Source organism: Xenopus laevis, chromosome 5S (assembly GCF_017654675.1).
Source record: "Xenopus laevis strain J_2021 chromosome 5S, Xenopus_laevis_v10.1, whole genome shotgun sequence".
In the NCBI taxonomy this organism is placed as follows: Eukaryota; Metazoa; Chordata; class Amphibia; order Anura; family Pipidae; genus Xenopus; species Xenopus laevis.
In genome coordinates, this window is record NC_054380.1 from 11562732 (window position 1) to 11582741 (window position 20010).

The following is a 20010-nucleotide window of genomic DNA, read 5'->3' on the forward strand; positions in this document are numbered from 1 at the left end:
TATTCCAGTCTCTTATTGAAATCAATGCACAGGCCCGGATTTGTGGAAAGGCCGCCACCTAGGCCCGGGCCTAGGGCGGCAGGAATTTAGGGGGGCGGCACGCTGCCCAACCACACCCACATTGGTTCAAAAACAATGGGGATGCGCAGGAGATACAAATGATTTTTTAAATTCCTCGTTCGCCAATCCCCATTGCTTCTGTCCCCCCAGAGGGGACAGGGGTGATGAATGGTAGTGGGCCTAGGGGCACCCACTATGTAAATCCAGCCCTGTCAATGCATGGTTGCTAGGGTAAAGTGGACCCTAGAAACAAGATTGCTGAAATTGCAAACCGGAGAGCTGCTGAATAAAAAGCTAAACAACTCAAAAACCACAAATAATAAAAAAAATTAAAACCAATTGCAAATTGCCTCAGAATATCACTCTATCATACTAAACGTTACATTAAAGGTGAACAACTCCTTTAGATTTGATCATAGCCTGTACAAAACAATACCATAAAACTATGGCAGCATAGGTATTCACCTGTACAATTCAGCAGCCCCCTATATTTGCCTATAGCCTGTACAGAGAGATCCCATAAAACTATGGCAGCATAGTTATTCCCCTGAACTAAGCACAATTCAGCAGGGACAGCCCCCTAGGTTTGCTCATAGTCTGTACAGAGAGATACCATACAACTATGGCAGCATAGTTATTCCCATGTACTAAGCACAATTCAGCAGGAACAGCCCCCTAAGTTTGCTCATAGTCTGTACAGAGAGATAGCATAAAACTATAGCCGCATAGGTATTCCTCTGTACTAAGCACATTTCAGCAGGAACAGTCCCCTAAGCTTGCTTTTAACCTGTACAGGGAAATACCATAAAACTGTGCCAGCATTAGTATTCAGTAAGAACAGCCCCCTAAATTTACTTTTGGCCAGACATACCATAACGCTAGTTGTGTTACCAGCAAGCCATGAATATCCCTGTTACCTATTGAATTCTTCAATAGAATATTTTCTCTCCTGGTAATTTGCTTGTTTCAGACATTCTTCCCAACATCTGCGAATGGTACAGCTCTCCAGCTTCTGGTTAAAGTGGGTCAGGTCTCCTTCACTGTATAGGTTCAGCTGTTTCACCTTAACATGGAGAGAGCGCTTATTCAGAAATGAATTCTGTCCCAACAGAGATACATTATATAATAACATGCTGCCATACAAAGAAGTCTATAAAGCTCTTTATCAGGCTGGGAGACAAAAAAATCCATTCAAGTTCCAAATGGAGCCCGACAGTCCTTCAGTTCTTATTTTTATAAATCATTACATTCCTTCATTCTCATTTTTAAGTAACCCTAGGAATTAAGATAAATAAGTATACAGTGTTCCATAATAGGAAATCACATAATATTTGCCAGTCATGATTCTAGCATATTTGGCATATGATAGCATGGTTTTACTCTGGTCAACCTTTAAGAACATGAAAGAAATTAAATATTTACATTGAAGAAATATTTTGGATAGCAATAGACTTTATTATTTCTGCATAAGAGATACTTCAGTAGAAATTTTTCCCTGCCCATATTGTTTCCCGAGTTAAACTTGCTTTGTTTGGACTAATTCTTGCTGGTAGAATGGTTATTTATTATGTTATCTAGGATTCTGCATATAAGGGGTTTCCCTTTGAACTTTGAGGGGTAGGGGTAATGCTCCAGTTGTTTTTATCTCTCAACCTGAGAGTCACACACTTCTTACTTCATCATTATTATAAGTAGTTGCACACTGCAATATGCCACCTTAATGTTACAAAACCACCCAATCCTTCTCAGCATCAATAGCTAAAGTAAAATGAGAAGGATGCTGGAATTTGTAGAACAAGAACCAGGGTCGGACTGGGCCAGCGGGTCACCGGAATGAAAACACAGTGGGGCCCCTGCACTCCCTGACATGCATTATGAGCTGGCAAGTACACATTACCGGAGAGGTTGGATTGTGGTTAGTACAGGGTGCCGGGGACGGGGGTCAGAGCCCGGCACCAGTGGGCCTGGACCCCCCAGTATGACGTTGACAAGAGCTAGAGGAACAAGCCCCCCCCGTGTTATTCTGTATGTTGGAAGCTGACACCTACTTGTTCTGCTGGAAGGCCACAAGTCTGGGCAATGTCACTCATCCACGCTTCTGCAACCAGCATGCCCTGAGGTCCCCCGAAACCACGGAATGCAGTATTGGAAGGCAAGTTGGTCTTACATAAAAATCCACGCCCTCTAATGTTGGGGATTTTGTATGAGTTGTCCATGTGGAACAATGTCCTATCGATAATCTTTAAAAAAAAAAGAGGAAACAAAATGCACCAATTCATTTATTTCCAGGGCGAGAATAAGAGAAATTGGGCCCCCAAAATGACAGAAAGTCCGGAGTTGACATGATAACTAAGACTGAAAGTTGAAAATGCAAAAGGTGAACAGTTTGCTCCAGGTCTATAGCAACATATCTGGTTGCCGTCAGTTACTATATGTGGAGAATACTCTGCCCCAGGCCCGGACTGGCAATCTGTGGGTTCTGGCAAATGCCACAGGGGCTGCTGAAAGATAGCTTCTGTGCAGTTGAAATGCCAGGGTCTTTTTTGACTCCCAGTCCAGACCTGCATTGCCCAACTTGGGCCAACACCAGAAGCCCATACAATTCAGAGCAATGGTCTGTGTGGCATCAATGTTTTTATACTTACCCCATGGGAAAGATCTTCAGAGTTGCCCGCGTTTGCATAGTAACAAATATCTAGAGCAGTTATTTTCCCATTTTTCTTGAATCCAACCTGTATGAAGAGCAAAGAAAAAAGTAAATACAGCTATAATGACCACCTCTTCTATTAACAATTGGTCTTGGTTCAGCCAGAAATAGACCAGGTGGAATGGAAAATCCCATATCATTGCTCTTCAGGCCATATCAGGGGCAATTCTTATTCTGTGCCACCCAGAGGCATTTTCTGTGCCACCCAGAGGCATTTTCCTGCTGCTGCAGCCCCTCTCCCCACTGCATTCACCATTCTAATTTGATTTTCGAGATTTATCATACTCTGCCCTTTAAGAATTTGAATTCGCCAAATTACTGTTTAAGTCAATGGGAGAGGTCCAGGGATCAATTTGTTTGCAGATATCCCGACATTCTAGTTTTTTTTGGAGAAAAAACTCGAAATTGAGTTTGATTGATTTTTAATAAAATTTTATTTGAATTGTCGGGTCATTTAAATTCGTCCGAGTATAAAAATTACATTTTATTAGTACATTTTGACTAGTCAAATCTATTGGAGTTTATGGGAGTTTTAAAAAAAACTCACATGAATTCGAAATTCGACCCCTGATAAATGTGCCTCCCCAAGGCCACCTGAAGCATGTATCTCAGCTTGCCTAATTGGCACAGCACTCCTGGCCCATATAAATGGTCCTCTCCAAAGAGGTCTGCATAGTCCTGATTTTGCCCAACATCTGTATGACCAAACTGGGCAAACATCTGGTCCGTGGTATATAATAATTATCATGGGTTAAACATGGTATAACATAATAGATGCTCTTTTAAGATAATTCTTTTCTTTACAGGTTCTGTCATAAATCTCAGAAATGTGATACGTTTTTGCCCTCAACAGTTTTGTCAGTTTTGATAAAGGAGACACCCATAAGATGAGCAGATCTGCCAGTGCATGTCCACCAGTTTCCATTAATTCAATCGTATAAGAAAGCCCTACCTTATAGCGCCCCAGATAGGGGTGTCTGCCCCCCGTTATCAACATATCTTCATCCCGATCTAGCATGCATCTAACGGGGCGCCCAGTCCTGGATAAAAGAATAGCAGAACTTCAACTTGACCACAGACAAACAAGTACTGTATGTACCCTACGATCTCATAAGATGTTAGCAGGGATCGGTCAAATGTAAGTATTACTGGGAAAAAAGGCAAAGCTAAGTCAGTCCTTAACTTATCTAATCATCTCTTCTGCCCTAGGAGGATGCTTGTAACCAGAGAAAAGCCACGAGCTGGGAAGAAAGGAGATTTCACCATGAGCATGGAAAGAGTTTATGTTATAGCTTGGATTATATATTGAGGAAGAGGGTGATTCCGTTGGGGTTTTATAATGATTTAGCCCAGGGATCTTTACATAATTTGGATCACCATATCTTAAAGGAGAACTAAAGCCTAACTAAAAAGTAGACTAGAAATGTTGTGCATTGTGTTTTGGGCTTATGTACCAGCCCAAGGCAACCACAATCCTTTAGCAGGGAAGATTTGTGTCTCCAAAGATGCTCCAGTATCTCCCCGTCTTGTTTTCTGCTGATTAACTGCACATGATCTGTGCTGCTGTTACTTACTAAGCTTAGGGATCAACACACAATACACTGAATACATATTATATAAATGTCACACTATAAGGCTGATTAGTACATCATTTCCATAATTGGAACATGTCAGCTCAAAAACCAACACAAATAGCATCAGATTTTAATAATCAGCCCTGTAGCATCAGCTTATATTACAGGCCAGCCTCATTTTCTGCTGGATAATTAGTGACGAGCCCTAAGCTTAGCATCTCAACAGCTGCTCAGAGCCCACTGAGCATGTGAGTGTCACAGACACTTTCCAAGATGGTGACCCCCTGTGACAAGTTTGAAGTCCTGGATCATTGCTGCTATTGACAAGCTGAAACTTAAGTTCACAAGTTCAGTGTATAAAATATGCCATTTTTTTAGTCATATTCATTTTTAGGGGTTAGTTCTAGTTTAAGTCTGCTAAACTTTTTTTAAGCATTAAAATAATTTCACTAGGATTGTTTTTGTTTTTTTCTTTGCCACTCAGTTTGTAATTTAACATGATGTCAGTTTACCAGAGTTCCAATTTCCATTAGCTATCAGGCACAGCGAAAGATAAATAGGAGAGGACCAGGACAGAAATGTAAAAGATAACTACAACAATATAAGCCTTACAAAAAAAAAATACCAGTTTTAAAGCCACTCAGACCAAATACGCCACACACAAAAAAAGATCTATTGCAAATTGCCACAGAAGATCATTGTTTATATGTTATTTCTTAGATGAACTTCCCCTTTAAGTCAACGGTCCCTTTCACAAGGCACTGTAACTTACTTATGTGCAGCTACGGCAATGGATGTTGATACAACGGTGCTTCTCGACTCCTTTCCTCCAAAACCACCTCCCATACGCTTTACTCGCACCACAATCTTGTTTGATGAAACCCCCAGAGCTTTTGCAACAAAGTTCTGAAATTTGAGATAAATAAAATCAATGTAACAGATTATTTTGTGTAAATCCTAGTGGGGGATATTTTAATATATTGAAGTCCTTTCCCCTGTAGCCCCTATAGCTGAGGTCAGAATGATAATATCTAGCCAACTTTCTGAAATAAAGAGTCTCAGCCCCAACCCTTGGAAGCAGCCATCAGTGTGTTCTAGTCCAGCCCACTGCTTGAGTCACAGACAAGAAGTCACAGACAAGAAGCTCCTCCAACTGAAAGCTGCCATTAGAGCAGGGATCCCCAACTTTTTTAGCTGTGAGCCACATTCAAATGTAAAAAGAGTTGTGGAGCAACACAAGCATGAAGAAAGTCCCTTAAGATGCCAAATAAGGGATGCAATTGGGTTTTTGGTAGTCCTTATGTGGACTTGCAGCCTAAAGGAGGCACTATTTGCCAGTACATCGGGTTTTTATGCATCTAAAACTTGCCTCCAAGCCTTAAATTCAAAATTAAGCAATTGTTTTGGGGCCACTAGGAGCAACATCCAAGGGGTTGGTGAGCAACATGTTGCTCATGAGCCACTGGTTGGGGATCACTGCATTAGAGTGTCCTAATCGACCAGTCAGAAACCAGCACATACTATGGATTGTAAATATTTCAATTATTACCTGTGTCTTGGTTGCATTCTGTGTGGAGACAAACAATTCAATTTCTCCATCTTCCTCCTTGGGAACGGCAATGGAGCAGTTTGTTTCCAAGTAGAAATGCTCCTGCCCCGCTATATAGATCTCTCCTTCAAAACCAAACAAGAGATATGAGCTGATGAGAGACCATAGATCAGAGAACCCATAGATCAGCATGATTATATGTTCAGGGATAAACATGTTAAAAGACCGGGGGCATATTACAAGAGAGTTCCACCCCCTCCGCTAGAAAAACATTTCAGAGGGCCCGCTCGTGCCTGTCCCCAACCCCCCTCCTCTTGCACTTGAGCGCTTCAATTAAAAGAAGAAGAAGAGAGACGGGGCGGCAATTTGAATGCTATAGAGGAAGCTGACCCCATGGTCCAGGCCCCCCTGTTCCCGAGGTCTGCTTCCCCTATAGTTACACCACTGCTTTCACGATAGTAACTAGTTATAGACTTATTTTCAGAACATAGTATTTGCCTTAACACCAGCAGGGGGCATCATTGTGAGCATGTGTTCTTAGCCACCTGGTATCAATAAGAAAACAGCAGTTTTTTCCTTCCACAGACAGAAGTAGGTGATATTAACCTTGTTAGACTAGTCTGGGCTGGAAGTTCAAGCTATGTGTTTTTCCTAGGGCAAATTAATGTTGTTAACTCTGATCTTCTACGAGTGCTTTGCTGACAGATCGACTCCCTCCCTGCCGATTAATATTTCTAAGAGGTAAAATGATACAAATTGTTATTCTGCATTTTAGAACTAAAGTCACAATAAAGATAATAATTTACCATAATGCTAATACAGGTCCATAATTACCTTCTAAAATGTGATCTGCTTCTTTAAAACCTTTGTCGATATCGCCATTCTCTATCTTCTTTATGGGTTTATAAAATGACTCTTGTTCTATTGCCTCCTGGTGGGATGTGCATTTGAAAATATAGGAAAATGCATTAAAAACAATGTTTTATTATTATTACATACATATAAATATGGAAAATGCATTAAAAACAATGTATTATTACTATTACATACACATAAATGTATTATTTGATATAGATCAATTTTGTGTCTTTGTGGTGTGTATAGAGAAAAATAAAAGGTCATAAAGTAGATTCTGTATAAAATTACATATAAGTGACAACAGCTCAATATAAAGTATCATTACTAAGCATTGATGCCATTCTATCTTCAGAGATGGGATCCCCTATCTGAAAGCCCGTTGTTCAGAAAGTTCTGAATTATGGAAAGACCATTTCCCATAAAGTCCATTTTAAGCAAATCATTCTAATTTTTAAAATTTCAAAACTGATATTACTCCAGCAGAGCTTACTTTGGTACATGCGTGGCCCCATATAAGACATAGTTAATTTGGGTTGAAGAGACACAAAGTCCATTAGTAATGTGACTCGCACCGGCCTGACCTGCAACCATGTGCACCCAACTTCCCCATTCCATTAATAGACCCACGTCCCTTTGGTGACATCATTGGGGGGCAGGGCAGAGGGGAGTCAGAAGTCAAAAGCCTTCGGTCTAAAGTTGCGGGTGTTGACCCGCAAGAGGAGCAGCAAGGTTAGCCTTAACCTGCCCGACCTGTGGGTATTGAGCCGGCCCGCAACCTAAGTATATATATATATATATATATATATATATATATATATATATATATATATATATATATATATATATACATATATATATATATATATATATATATATTTGTACTTAGGGTAATTTGGACCCAATTCAGACAGTGTATTAGATCACAAGCCAATCTGGAACTGCAACGGCTTTAAAGGAGTACTAAACCCTAAAAATGAATATGATTAGAAATGCCATGCTTCAGGTACTGAATGTACTGAACCAGCCTAAAGATTCAGCATCTCTATAGTAGTAATTATCCAGGCCTTCAAAGTTGTTGAGAGTTTCCCATCTTGGGTTATGTTAGAAGTGTCAGATCTCAGTGGGCTTTGAGCAGCTGTTGAGAAGTTAAGTTTAGGGGTTGTTGCAAATTATCAAGGAGAAAATGAGGTTTGTCTGTTAATGGCACGAATAAAAGTTTAAGTAAGTGCTGCTGCAGTTATTATTTTCATGTGGATTGAACCTGTGCAGTGAGGAGTACAGTGTACACCCCATGCTTCAAACAGCAGATTAGTGTGAGTGTGGCACTTTACTTTGACTTTTTTAGAGGTTTGCCTGTTATGCTACAGGTCTTATTGTGCTGATAAGACCTGTATTGTGCTGATTTCTTTGCCATGTTCCAATAATTTGAATTACTTACTAATCACACTCATAGTGTAACACTTACATACTGTATATGATTTATGCAATTGTGTCAGATTAATCAGATACAATATTTCAGGTACCTACCGTACGCTTTTTTTTTTTTTTTTTTGCCTTTTCTTCACTTAGCATCAGAATGATTGTGAAAATTAATTACATTATCCCAGTATATTGCCTATATTTTGGAGGAGTCTGGCAATTTTATAGTATGTCACTGAGTGGAATAGTCAGATTAATTTCTTGGTAATGTACAAATGAAAATGAAAGAGCTGTAATCTCACCTGTATGGTGACAATGGGTTTAAGATCTTCATAAGAGACCTTCACAAGTTTAGCCGCCCTTTGTGCATTCTCTTGCGTATCTGCAACAACACCGCCAATAACGTGTCCGACGCATGTTACCTGCAGGACAGAAATCATAAATGGGTCAGTGGGAACTCTTTGGAGGCAAATCATGAAAATATGTAAATATATAAATAGAAATAACAAGGGTTATGTATTGACCTTAGATTCAGTTACCTATAGCAGTTAGCTTTGAGCAGACCCAGAGAAACCATGTGTGCAGTGAGGTTCCTGACTGATACTCAGTGTCTATACTGTGTGTGTGTGTTTGGGGGTCCAGTACAGGGGAGGATTAATGCACAGGCTACCCTTGGCTCGCTGGTGCTCCGTGACTACGACATTTTGCAGATAGATACACGCTTCGGGAGCGTTCACCACGTAGCAGCACAGCATTTACACATCGTCGGGTCGGTGAGTGCTCCCAGCTCCCTTCTTCCGTATCTTACCCTTGGCTATAGCCAGTGTGGTCAGGGGCCATTTCGATTTTCTTTGAATATTTATATTTATTTGTGCCGTTGGGTCCAGTTGGACACACCTGCTGGGTGAAGTAGACAATCAAGACATGATTGCGTGCTCCCAGATGCTTGCAGATCCATTGATGTCATTGATGCACTGAACCCAATGTGGTATAGAAAGTTTGGGTGCACATGTGCCTAGATCTGTACACATCTGGACCCAGCAGTAGCGTAGAAAGGGGCCCTGTGTGGATGTAGTTTAGGGCCCAACATGTAATTAATTTTCCACTGATCAAGTAACTTCTATTTATACCCATAAGCACTGGTCTTAACAGGAGGCTTTTAATTTTTAAAGACTTTAGTGCAATAAGACTGACCAATATGTTGGCAAACTCCCATACATTTTAGCTCTACACGTACCACATCTTCAGCGAATATGGTTTCGTCATGTGCAATTCCCGTTACATTACTGGCTGGGACATCTTTAGCGAACAGGAATCGAACAAATCCTGGCGTGAGCGCAGCTTTCTCTGTGTCAATTGAACTGAGGACGAAGTAAAACGTAAAATCATATGCAGAATCCACCACAATGGACTGGATTTTTGGTATGGAATATACTGATTTACAATAAAGATTTTTGTATTTTGAGACTTGCAATGGTCTTTTCCTTTAAATTCTGCCTATTCTGCCAAGCCTATAGATAAACTGGGCTATAAAACAGAAACCTGGTCATATATGTATAACAGCCATCTTTTAAGGGCTATAGCACATGATGCCATTTATTGGTGTTTTGTCCACCACATTTTTCCCAACTGAAATGCATTACAAATCCCAACATGGGTGATTTTGGATACAGTTTTTATCTAAAATTCATCTCATGAGCCATACCCCTAAATGCAGTGGTTCCCAATTTGTGGAGCTGGCTCATGGGGATACTCAGAACTCCGTCTGATTGCCATTTAGAGACATATTTGGTTGTATATTAGAGTGTATATATTTCATCCAAAATACTACTAGATGCTAAAATTGAAGGCCATTTAGAGCTGGATGTTGGGTGACATTATTTACCTAGATATTTCTGGAACCATGGCTAAATGGATGATTTTTTCATATGTTTGTTACCTTGTTATTAGCTAAAGGGGGACCCCAAAACCGCTGCCTAAAGTAATTTAACCTGTCATTACACAGGAAAATTTGTAATTGTATTATGGACATTTCCTAGCAATGGGCACCCTCTATAGCTCGGTGCCAATGGTCAATGCTTTCTATGCCCTGCCTAAAACAGTAACGTAACAAAGCAAGGTCAGACCTGGGTGTAGGCCAGGTAGCCGGGCCCCCCACCCCCCAACTGCCCCAAGTGGTGCGATCCCGGTTGCAATCGCACCCCCTGCACCCCCACTAGTTACGCCCCTGGTCTAAAACAAATGTTACTCATTTTCACTCATTGCCAACAGATAAATATCTTGGTTCCAAAATAGTAACAGGAGAGAAATAACTTTTAGAAGAAAAACATTTATGAATTTATTTGCAGAAATAGCACTAAAAACACTTTATTACCCAGCATACCAGGTTCTCGCATTAAGACTCTATTAAATATATTACAAAGGGAAATGAGTCCCAGCAGAGCTTTAATAAATTAACCACTGCATAACTTATTCAAGAAATCATTCAAGCCACCAATAGAATATGCCATCACAACATCATCCAGAAGGGCATTCCCCAACCTCACTGTCCCTAATGTAAAGAATCAGTTTTAATGATTCAAATGAAAGTGCAGTCTTAGTTAAGGAGGCCCCAATACCATTTAGTGTATAAGTAACATTTATGATATTTCTTCCCAAGTGCATAACCTTTTTTAACAACATTGAACCTCATTTGCCAGTTTGCTGCCCAGTTCTACAATTTAGTAAAATCTCTATGTAAAAGTGGCAACGTCCTGCATCAAACATATATATTTATAATATATAATATTTATTAAACATTGAATTTTGAAGCAATTTGAATTTTTTTAACTGTAATAGATTTGAATGCATTCACAACTCAAATGGGAGGCTACTTATGAAAAAGTATCGATCGAATATGAACGATAAAATTCTATTCCGAAAATCCTAATAGAATTCGAATCAAGTTTTCCTCCCGAAAAAAAAAAACCTTGAATGTCAGGAAGGCTTTTAACATCTTCAAATGATTCAACGGTGCTCTGCCATTGACTTCTATGTGAAATCACCAGGTTTTAGGTGGCAACATATTGAATTAGAACTGTTTCCAGGGTCGAGGTGTGATAAATCTCGCATTTCAATTTAAATTTGAAATTGTAAGTTTTCGCCATAAAAAAATTTCAATTTGAATTTACCCTTCAAGCCTTAGTAAATCTGCCCCATACTTTTACACAATTAAGTATCATCAGTAAAAACAGTATTTACAGTGCCCAACTCAGGGTCACTAATAAACAAATTAAAAAGCAAAGGGCCAATGACAGATCCATGTGGTACTCCTCTTTGAAATCCATCCTTCAACCAAATCTCTATCCGAATGCAAATACAGGTATGGTACCTATTATACAGAATGCTTTGGACCTGGGGTTTTCCAGATAAGGGATCTCTCCGTAATTTGCATCTCCATACCTCAAGTCTTCTAAAAACGATTTTAAACATTAAACACAAAAGGATTGCTTTGCCTCTGTTTAGAATAATTATATCTCAGTTAAAATCAAATAGAAGGTACTATTTTATCATTACAGAACTAAAGAAAATCATTTTAAAAATGCAATTACTTAATTAAAATTAAATGGGCGATGTCCTTCTCATAATTCGGAGCTTTCTGGATAACAGATGGATTTCCAGCTAACGGATCTCATACCATTATAATGTTCCAGCCAATTTGACTTAGGGGCAGATTCATTAAGGGTCGAATTTCGAAGTTAAAAATACTTCGAAATTCGACCCTCGAATTGAAATTCTTCGACTTCGAATATCGAAGTCGAAGGATTTAGCGCTAATCCTGCGATCGACCGATCGAAGGATTTTTCGTTCGATCGAACGATTAAATCCTTCGAATCGAACGATTCGAAGGATTTTAATCCAACGATCGAAGGAAAATCCTTCGATCAAAAAAAGGCTAGCAAACCTATGGGGACCTTCCCCATAGGCTAACATTGACTTCGGTAGGTTTTATCTGGTGAAGTAGGGGGTCGAAGTTTTTTTTAAAGGGAAAGTACTTCGACTATCGAATGGTCGAATAGTCGAACGATTTTTCGTTCGATTCGTTCAATTTCGTTCGAATTCGAACGAATTTAACCAATTCGATGGTCGAAGTACCCAAAAAATACTTCGAAATTCGAATTTTTTTCATTCGAATCCTTCACTCGAGCTTAGTGAATCGGCCCCTTAATGTAATCTGTAACCTTTTTGTGTGGCACTGTATCAAATGTCCCACTGCTACCCCAATGTCTAGGTTTCTGCTTCCCCCCTTATGGCTACTAAGCACTTCGGGGTGCCACCACATTATGGCAGATTTAGTAAATCTAGCTAAAGCTGTTTGGTGCTCAGAATAAAATATTGGAAGAACACAGTACAGCTGCAGCACTTACATGATCTTCGCATGTGCCTTGGTGCTTGTTATTAGCACTAAATAAAGTTCATTTTCATAATGGGGCACATCATCACAGTACACAGCTTCTCCTGTTGCTTGGTTTGTAGCTGAAAGGTGGACCATGGGTCGTCCAACCATATCTTCCTCTTTCTGTCCTTCTGGAACTTCCTAAAATAAAGTCATGTGCTTTTTCATTATTCGATAATTATCACTCATTAAAGAGTAGATTTCTTTTTTAAATACAACATGATAATCTGTTGTCTTTCAGTAATTAACATTCTTGGATCCTTAAAATCCAAGGTTTGACTATGTTCTGCGCCTAGCCCTGCACTGAATATAGGCAGACAGGCTCCATTCTGGCCTGCACAAATTAAGGAATGGAAGGGCAAGGGGTACCTAATTGCATCCCCCATCTTCCTCTGATGAATACAGGGCAGCCACATGCAGACAGTACAGGCAGCAATCAAGAAAAGGGCAGGACAAAAAAGCATAGCGTTATGCACCAATATTTTTTGCGCAATTCACCCTGCACTGCATTTAGTATATTATAGTGAGTAAGGTTGAAAAAAGACACACGTCCATCAAGTTAAACCTTTTAGTTTTTTTTTTTAATCTGCCTAATTGTTAGTTGATCCAGAGGAAGGCAAAAAAAACCCATCTGAAGCCTCTCCAATTTGCCTCAGAGGGGAAAAAATTCCTTCCAAAATGGCAATCGGACAAGTCCCTGGATCAACTTGTACTATGAGCTATCTTCCTTAACCCTGTATTCCCTCACTTGCTAAAAAGCAATCCAACCCCTTCTTAAAGCTATCTAATGTATCAGCCTGTACAACTAATTCAGGGAGAGAATTACACATCTTCACAGTTCTCACTGTAAAAAAAAACCCTTCTGAATATTTAGGTGGAACCTCTTTTCTTCTAATCGGAATGGGTGACCTTGTGTCAGCTGGAAAGACCTACTGGTAAATAAAGCATTAGAGAGATTATTATATGATACTCATATATTTATACATAGTTATCATATCTCCCCTTAAGTGCCTCTTCTCCAGCGTGAACATCTCCAATTTGGCCAGTCTTTCCTTTAGTAAATGTCCCCTCTTTTTGAACTTCTAGGCAAGTCCAAGGCACTTTAGCAGCGAAGATCTGTCACTGGGAAGATGTCAATCACTAGCTCTAGTGGACTGTTTTTCCATGTCAGTTGAACAGAGTTTCCAGAAAGTCAGAACAGAAATACTTTCATCACAATAACAGACTGTTTGGGGACACTGACAGCTCAACATCTGCCTGAGGGCTACAAGCTGAACATTGTTTGATCTACTAAGACTTTTTTTCTTTTAAGCTACCTCTATGATCCAGTTCCACATCTTGTTCACCTATAAGATATCTATTATACAACTATAAAATTCCACCCTATGTCAATGTATTGCCAGCAAATTCCTTTGCCTTCACCATCCGGTGAGAGCAACCAAACAATTAGCTGAAAATAAGACAATGAGTAGCTATAAATCATTAAGCTGATGTAAATGTTCCTCACACCATTAGCTAGACAGTGGGACTGAGCCCTAGACTAGTTGTTGGAGAGCAAAGTTTGATGTTGATAATGGGTTATAGTATTGCCGCTATAGCAGCCCTCATGTCTTCCTATACCTTTCACCTCTTTATGGGAAAATGTCGAACCACAATGGGATCCTTGTTCACAACCTTGTGCTGCAACGTAAATGTTGGTGCCGAGCACACTGGCAAACTCCCGTAATTGATCAGACCAGAAAAAATGTAGATTAAAAATTGAAGCTTTATTACATAACCATCTCTCGCTTGATACGAAACGCGTCAGGCGAGAGATGGTTACGTAATAAAGCTTCAATTTTTAATCTACATTTTTTCTGGTCTGATCAATTACGTGAGTTTGCCAGTATGCTCGGCACCAACATTAAGGGGCCGATTCACAAAGGGTCGAATATCGAGGGTTAATTAACCCTCGATATTCGACTGGATTATTCCTTCGATCGAACGATTCGAAGGATTTTAATCCAGCGATCGAAGGAATATCCTTCGATCAAAAAAAGTTAGCCAAGTCTATGGGGACCTTCCCCATAGGCTAACATTGTGTTCGGTAGCTTTTAGATGGTGAACTAGGGGGTCAAAGTTTTTTCTTAAAGAGACAGTACTTCGACTATCGAATGGTCGAACGATTTTTAGTTCGAATAGTTCGATTCGAAGTCGTAGTTGTAGTCGAAGGTCGTAGTAGCCCATTCGATGGTTGAAGTAGCCCAAAAAACACTTCGAAATTCTAAGTTTATTTACTTTGAATCCTTCACTCGAAGGTGAATCGGCCCCTTACTGTATACGGATTGTCCGCTCCCTTGAGCTGAGGGCCTGGGGCTGGAAACACCTGGGCCACGTATCTACTTTGGTGAGTGATCTTACAACATCTGCTTTATGCTTGAAAAGTTTTTTTGCTCACAACCTTGTGCTACCAACTAGTTTACTATTACTTTTTAACTTTCCTTTAAGCATTACATTTTTTTCTTTGCTCACCAATGAATTTCCCTGCACAAACACCTTATTATAATTTCTACCTCTACTGAGGTGCAGTCAGAATCACTGGCCCTTGGGTTTTGATCTATTGGAAGAAATGTATAAGATTTTCTTGCCAGTGTAGATCCAAACATACTGTAAGTATACTGTTAACCTGCACTGTCTTTGTGTCTAATATTACATTTATTGACTGTTTTATGGAAACAGCACACACACTAATTTGTTTAGACTATTGCCCATTTAGGGGGTTATTTATTAAAGTCCGAATGCACAAAAACTCAAAAAAATCAAGTTTTTATTTAATATGAAATACAATTTTTTAGTGGGGAAAAAAACTAGGATTTTTCGAGATTTGTTATATCCTATTTTAAGTTTGAATCCGAAAATCGGCCATCTCAGACCTACCGAGGTTGTATATAAGTGATTGGGAGATGTCCCTAAACTATTTGGAGTTTTCTGTGGAGAAATCCAAAAAAGCGGGCTTTTCAGGGAAAAGCCCAAAAAGATCGATTGATTTTTGAAAAAACTCCAAAAAAAAAAAACAATTTAGATTTTCACTTGATTTTTTTGTGTTTGTCCCCGATCCAATTAAATTGTGCTTTTTTAATAATAAATAAGGTCCAATCGTGGATTCTAGTTTAGTCTGACTTTTTTTGATTAAAATACCCAGAAAAATTCAGATTTTGATAAATATGCCCCTTAGTGTATTACAGGAATGCTAAACTTAATTATAACTTTTATTTTTAACTTTATAACTTTTAATTACATAGATTGTCATTGGATCTATATCTATCACTCTCTGTATGTGCCAATAGGGATTTTATTTACCCCATTCACATTCCCACTTCTATGCTAACACTCTAAACTTCTTTAGCAAAACAGTAATTATGGTTTCTAAGAATACAACCATTTCATTAGACACATCCCTGCTTGTGGCTCAATGTTCAAAAAGAAAATCAGAATATATCTATTTAATGCATAGATCATGCATAGACAATGCCTCCAAATTTCTGCCCGGCCCTTCAATGGGCATTTTAGTTGCCCTAACTTTACCAAATGATTATGTAAATCTACAGTATAGTGCTGCAAATACCAAATGAATTTATCATAAAGCACTGTATACTTATTAGGGATGCACCGAATCCAGGATTCGGTTCGGGATTCGCCTTTTTCAACGAACCCCCGAATCCTTTGCAAAAGATTCAGCTGAATACCGAAACTAATCCGAATCCAAATTTGCATATGCAAATAAGGTGCAGGGAGGGAAAGCGTGTGACTTTTTGTCACATAACAAGGAAGTAAAAAATGTTTTCCCCTTCCCCTCTAATTTGCATATTTCCTTGTTTTGCATATGCAAATTAGGATTCGGATTAGGTTCGATATTCGGCTGAATCGTTCGCAAACGATTCGGGGGTCGGCTGAATCCAAAATAGTGGATTCGGTCCATCCCTGATACTTATATACCAAAGACAGCAAGGTGCAAAATACAAAAACCATATACAAAGCACCATGGTTTTTTTTAGCCCACACTCCACTTTGACACCTGAGGCACAACCCTTTAAAACTCCTAGTGAAGCACAAAAGGTTGCACCCCTCTCTGTATGCAGCACTGCCTGTGCTTCGGAGCCCTGCATACAGGGGGTGCCGGACATGGGTAGCACATGACCTTCCTTTGGCACACCCCTTAATTCAGGGTGTACAAGCCCTGCTATTCCCACCTTATTGCAGGTGGTATGAACTCCCTTGTGCCTGACTATGCAAGAGCTAGGCTACAGTGTTATGTGTATTGGGATCTAAGGGCCTTAGCACACCTGCACGTGCACCTAGCCCTTGATAAGCGAGCCCATTTTTTCTTGTTATTAACCTAGTATTAAATGAATTTCTAGAATATCTTACCTGATAGAGCTGCACGCTGCATGCATGAGACTTATGGAATAATTCTGTGGCGCTTTCATATTTAGGAGGGATGGTCTCTACAAAATTGTTCTGAGTTGGAACAAAAATCACAAAATAACAATATGGCATCATCCGATCAGGTGCATTTTATAGTAATTAACCATAGGCATTAAATCTGAGAGAATATTACACGGCTTATGACATGCTGCTGGCAAAGAATGGGATTTAAAATATAACCAATTAAACATTTGGACCTGTTTCTGAAATAATCAAGTTTATATTGACTGTCTCTCTCTGAGCATCTGTCCGTGTTCATTCTCTGTTCATTCAGTTTTTTTGATTGACAGATAGATCCAATATTTTTTTTAGGGGGCTCCATTTTCCAAATCAGCAGGAATCCTGTCTCTCCACGTGCAGGATTTGTGCCAGAGTCTGTTATGTTGTCAGGGCCGGATTTACATAGAGAGCGCCCCAAGGCCCACTGCAGTTCGGCGCCCCTGTCCCCTCCCCTTTATTCGTACAAATTTTCATCATCAATGGGGAAATTTAAAAAAATATTGTATCTCCAGCGCATCCCCAGTGTTTTTGAACCAAAGTGGGTGTGGTTGGGCATCATGCCGCCCCCCTAAAATCCTGCCGCCCTAGGCCCGGGCCTAGGTGGCCTTTCCACAAATCCGGGCCTGTATGTTGTTAGATTTTGCACTGGAATCAGTTAAGTGAGCTCTAATACATCTGCATCTAACTGTAAATAAAAAATCTGACACCCATCTTCAGCCAATGAACAGAAACAGATTAGAGTTTAGAGAGGGATACTGAAGTATATATGATTATTTCAGAAATGGTACACAATTTTTAATTGATTATATTTAGAGTTAAGTTTGTTATTTCAGTATGGTGGAGCTTATGTTAAATTTGCATTTTGTGATAGTTTCCCTTTAACAATGTTGCACTCACTTATTATTCAAAAATGGTATTTCGGTTAATATAGCTGTTCCAATACCACGAGACTTTTGATTGCACTAAGGAAACATTATCTCAGTAACAAAGCATGCAAAATCGTAAAATACAAAATTATAGAACGGAAGAAAATGATTTCTAAAATCATTAAACATCTCCTATAAACTGATGGACATAATGCAATTGATGAAAGCTAATTATATTATTCACTTTTGTCCCAATAATTTTAGGTGCTGTTTTACTTTGAGCTGAGTTGTCCATAAGGGATAAGGTAGAAAGAGCTAGGTGCAGTATATCATTTATATGGTTATAAAGAACATTCCTTTTTAGCTGAATTGTGCCTTTGATAGAGAATTAACACTGCTAAAGATAGGTGTATATGGTAAGATTTTTGGTGAGATTTTGATAAGATAGGAGCTCCCATGGGACCACATATGAACTGCTTAAAGGGATGGTTCATCTTTCAGTTAACTTTTAGAATGTTAGAATAACCAGTTCTAAGCGACTTTTCAATTGGTCTTCATTATTTCTTTTTTATAGTTTTGTAATTATTTGCCTTTTCTCTTCTAACTCTTTCCAGATTTCAAATCGGGGGTCACTGACCAGTCTATAAAACAAATGCTCTGTAAAGCTACAAATTTCATATTATTTGTTTGGCCCTGCAAACATAGATAGATTGCACTGGGACCGCCAAAGATTTTTTAACCTGGCCGATCAATTTCCTGACAGATGTCGGCCGAAAAATCGGCAAGTGAAGTCTTTGCGTCTATGGAGACCTTTAGTCAAATGTATGGTTTCTAGGTTAATTTGGACCCTAGCAACTGGATTTCTGAACTGCTGAATAAAAAGCTAAATAATTCAAAAACCATAAATAATAAAAAATGAGTTTACAAATTTTGTACATCATACAAAAAGTTAACACAAAGGTGAACAACCCCACAGAGCTACTAGTAGCAGCTACTCGTGACAGTAGTCTATTTTACTACTAGTAGCAGCTACTTTTGTGGCTACAAAATACCCTGCCATAGACAATACTGAGAGTTGCCTCTGCTAAAACATATGTAGCATCTTAGCAAAGCCAATTTTCATTATTGTATATTTTGTAGCCTTGACAAGTAACTGCTACTAGTAGCTCTGTGTGTCTTCACTCTTAACACCTATAATTGTACTTAGTGATTACTACAGTACTCACATTTCCATTTAGATCAAGTGCCAGCTTCTTGTGCACTGTGAGGTAAAACTTGAAGAAAAAGCTGAGAGTCAGAATTTGCCGATATTCTACCATTCCCCCTGGCACACTAGGCGACAGCGCCATCTCTTTAGCGAGAAGCTGACATGCCGTTTGCAAGAGTTTGTCATCCCAATATCTGTAAGTAGAAAAGTTGTGTTTTGCCTTTTATTAATCATTCTGGTATATCATGTGACCAATAAACACAGAATGGTGGGTATGGGTAAGCGGGGACGGGGCCTGTAACAAGTAGTTTATATGAGGAGTTCCTCATATCTAGGTGAGATTTGCCTTTGTTTTTTTAGTTTTACCATGTGACACACAGAGAATGATGGGAAATTGGGAGGGGCCTGTAACAAGTAGTTTATATGAGGTGTTCCTCATATTTAGGTGAGATTTGCCTTTGTTTATTTCGTTATACCATGTGACACACGGAGAATGATGGGAAATTGGGAGGGGCCTGTAACAAGTAGTTTATATGAGGAGTTCCTCATATCTAGGTGAGATTTGCCTTTGTTTTTTTAGTTTTACCATGTGACACACAGAGAATGATGGGAAATTGGGAGGGGCCTGTAACAAGTAGTTTATATGAGGTGTTCCTCATATTTAGGTGAGATTTGCCTTTGTTTATTTCGTTATACCATGTGACACACGGAGAATGATGGGAAATTGGGAGGGGCCTGTAACAAGTAGTTTATATGAGGAGTTCCTCATATCTAGGTGAGATTTGCCTTTGTTTATTTAGTTATACCATGTGACACATACACACAGAATGATGGGAAAGTGGGTGGGGCCTGTAACAAGTAGTTTATATGA

At 39.3% G+C, this 20010-nt stretch overlaps 1 protein-coding gene across 1 annotated transcript in view; it reads right to left on the reverse strand.

Annotated features, from left to right (window-relative positions):
* Positions 1-20010, reverse strand: part of xdh.S (xanthine dehydrogenase S homeolog) — a 57030-nt gene that overhangs the window by 14855 nt on the left and 22165 nt on the right. The window contains exons 15-26 of the mRNA XM_041564226.1: positions 19159-19333; positions 17010-17099; positions 12574-12743; positions 9405-9528; positions 8470-8589; positions 6725-6821; positions 5891-6015; positions 5114-5247; positions 3720-3807; positions 2706-2792; positions 2109-2300; positions 978-1123 (exon numbers count right to left, since the gene is read on the reverse strand). Of these exons, the coding sequence (XP_041420160.1) occupies positions 978-1123; positions 2109-2300; positions 2706-2792; positions 3720-3807; positions 5114-5247; positions 5891-6015; positions 6725-6821; positions 8470-8589; positions 9405-9528; positions 12574-12743; positions 17010-17099; positions 19159-19333 (1548 nt within the window). The remainder of the gene's footprint in view (positions 1-977; positions 1124-2108; positions 2301-2705; positions 2793-3719; positions 3808-5113; positions 5248-5890; positions 6016-6724; positions 6822-8469; positions 8590-9404; positions 9529-12573; positions 12744-17009; positions 17100-19158; positions 19334-20010) is intronic.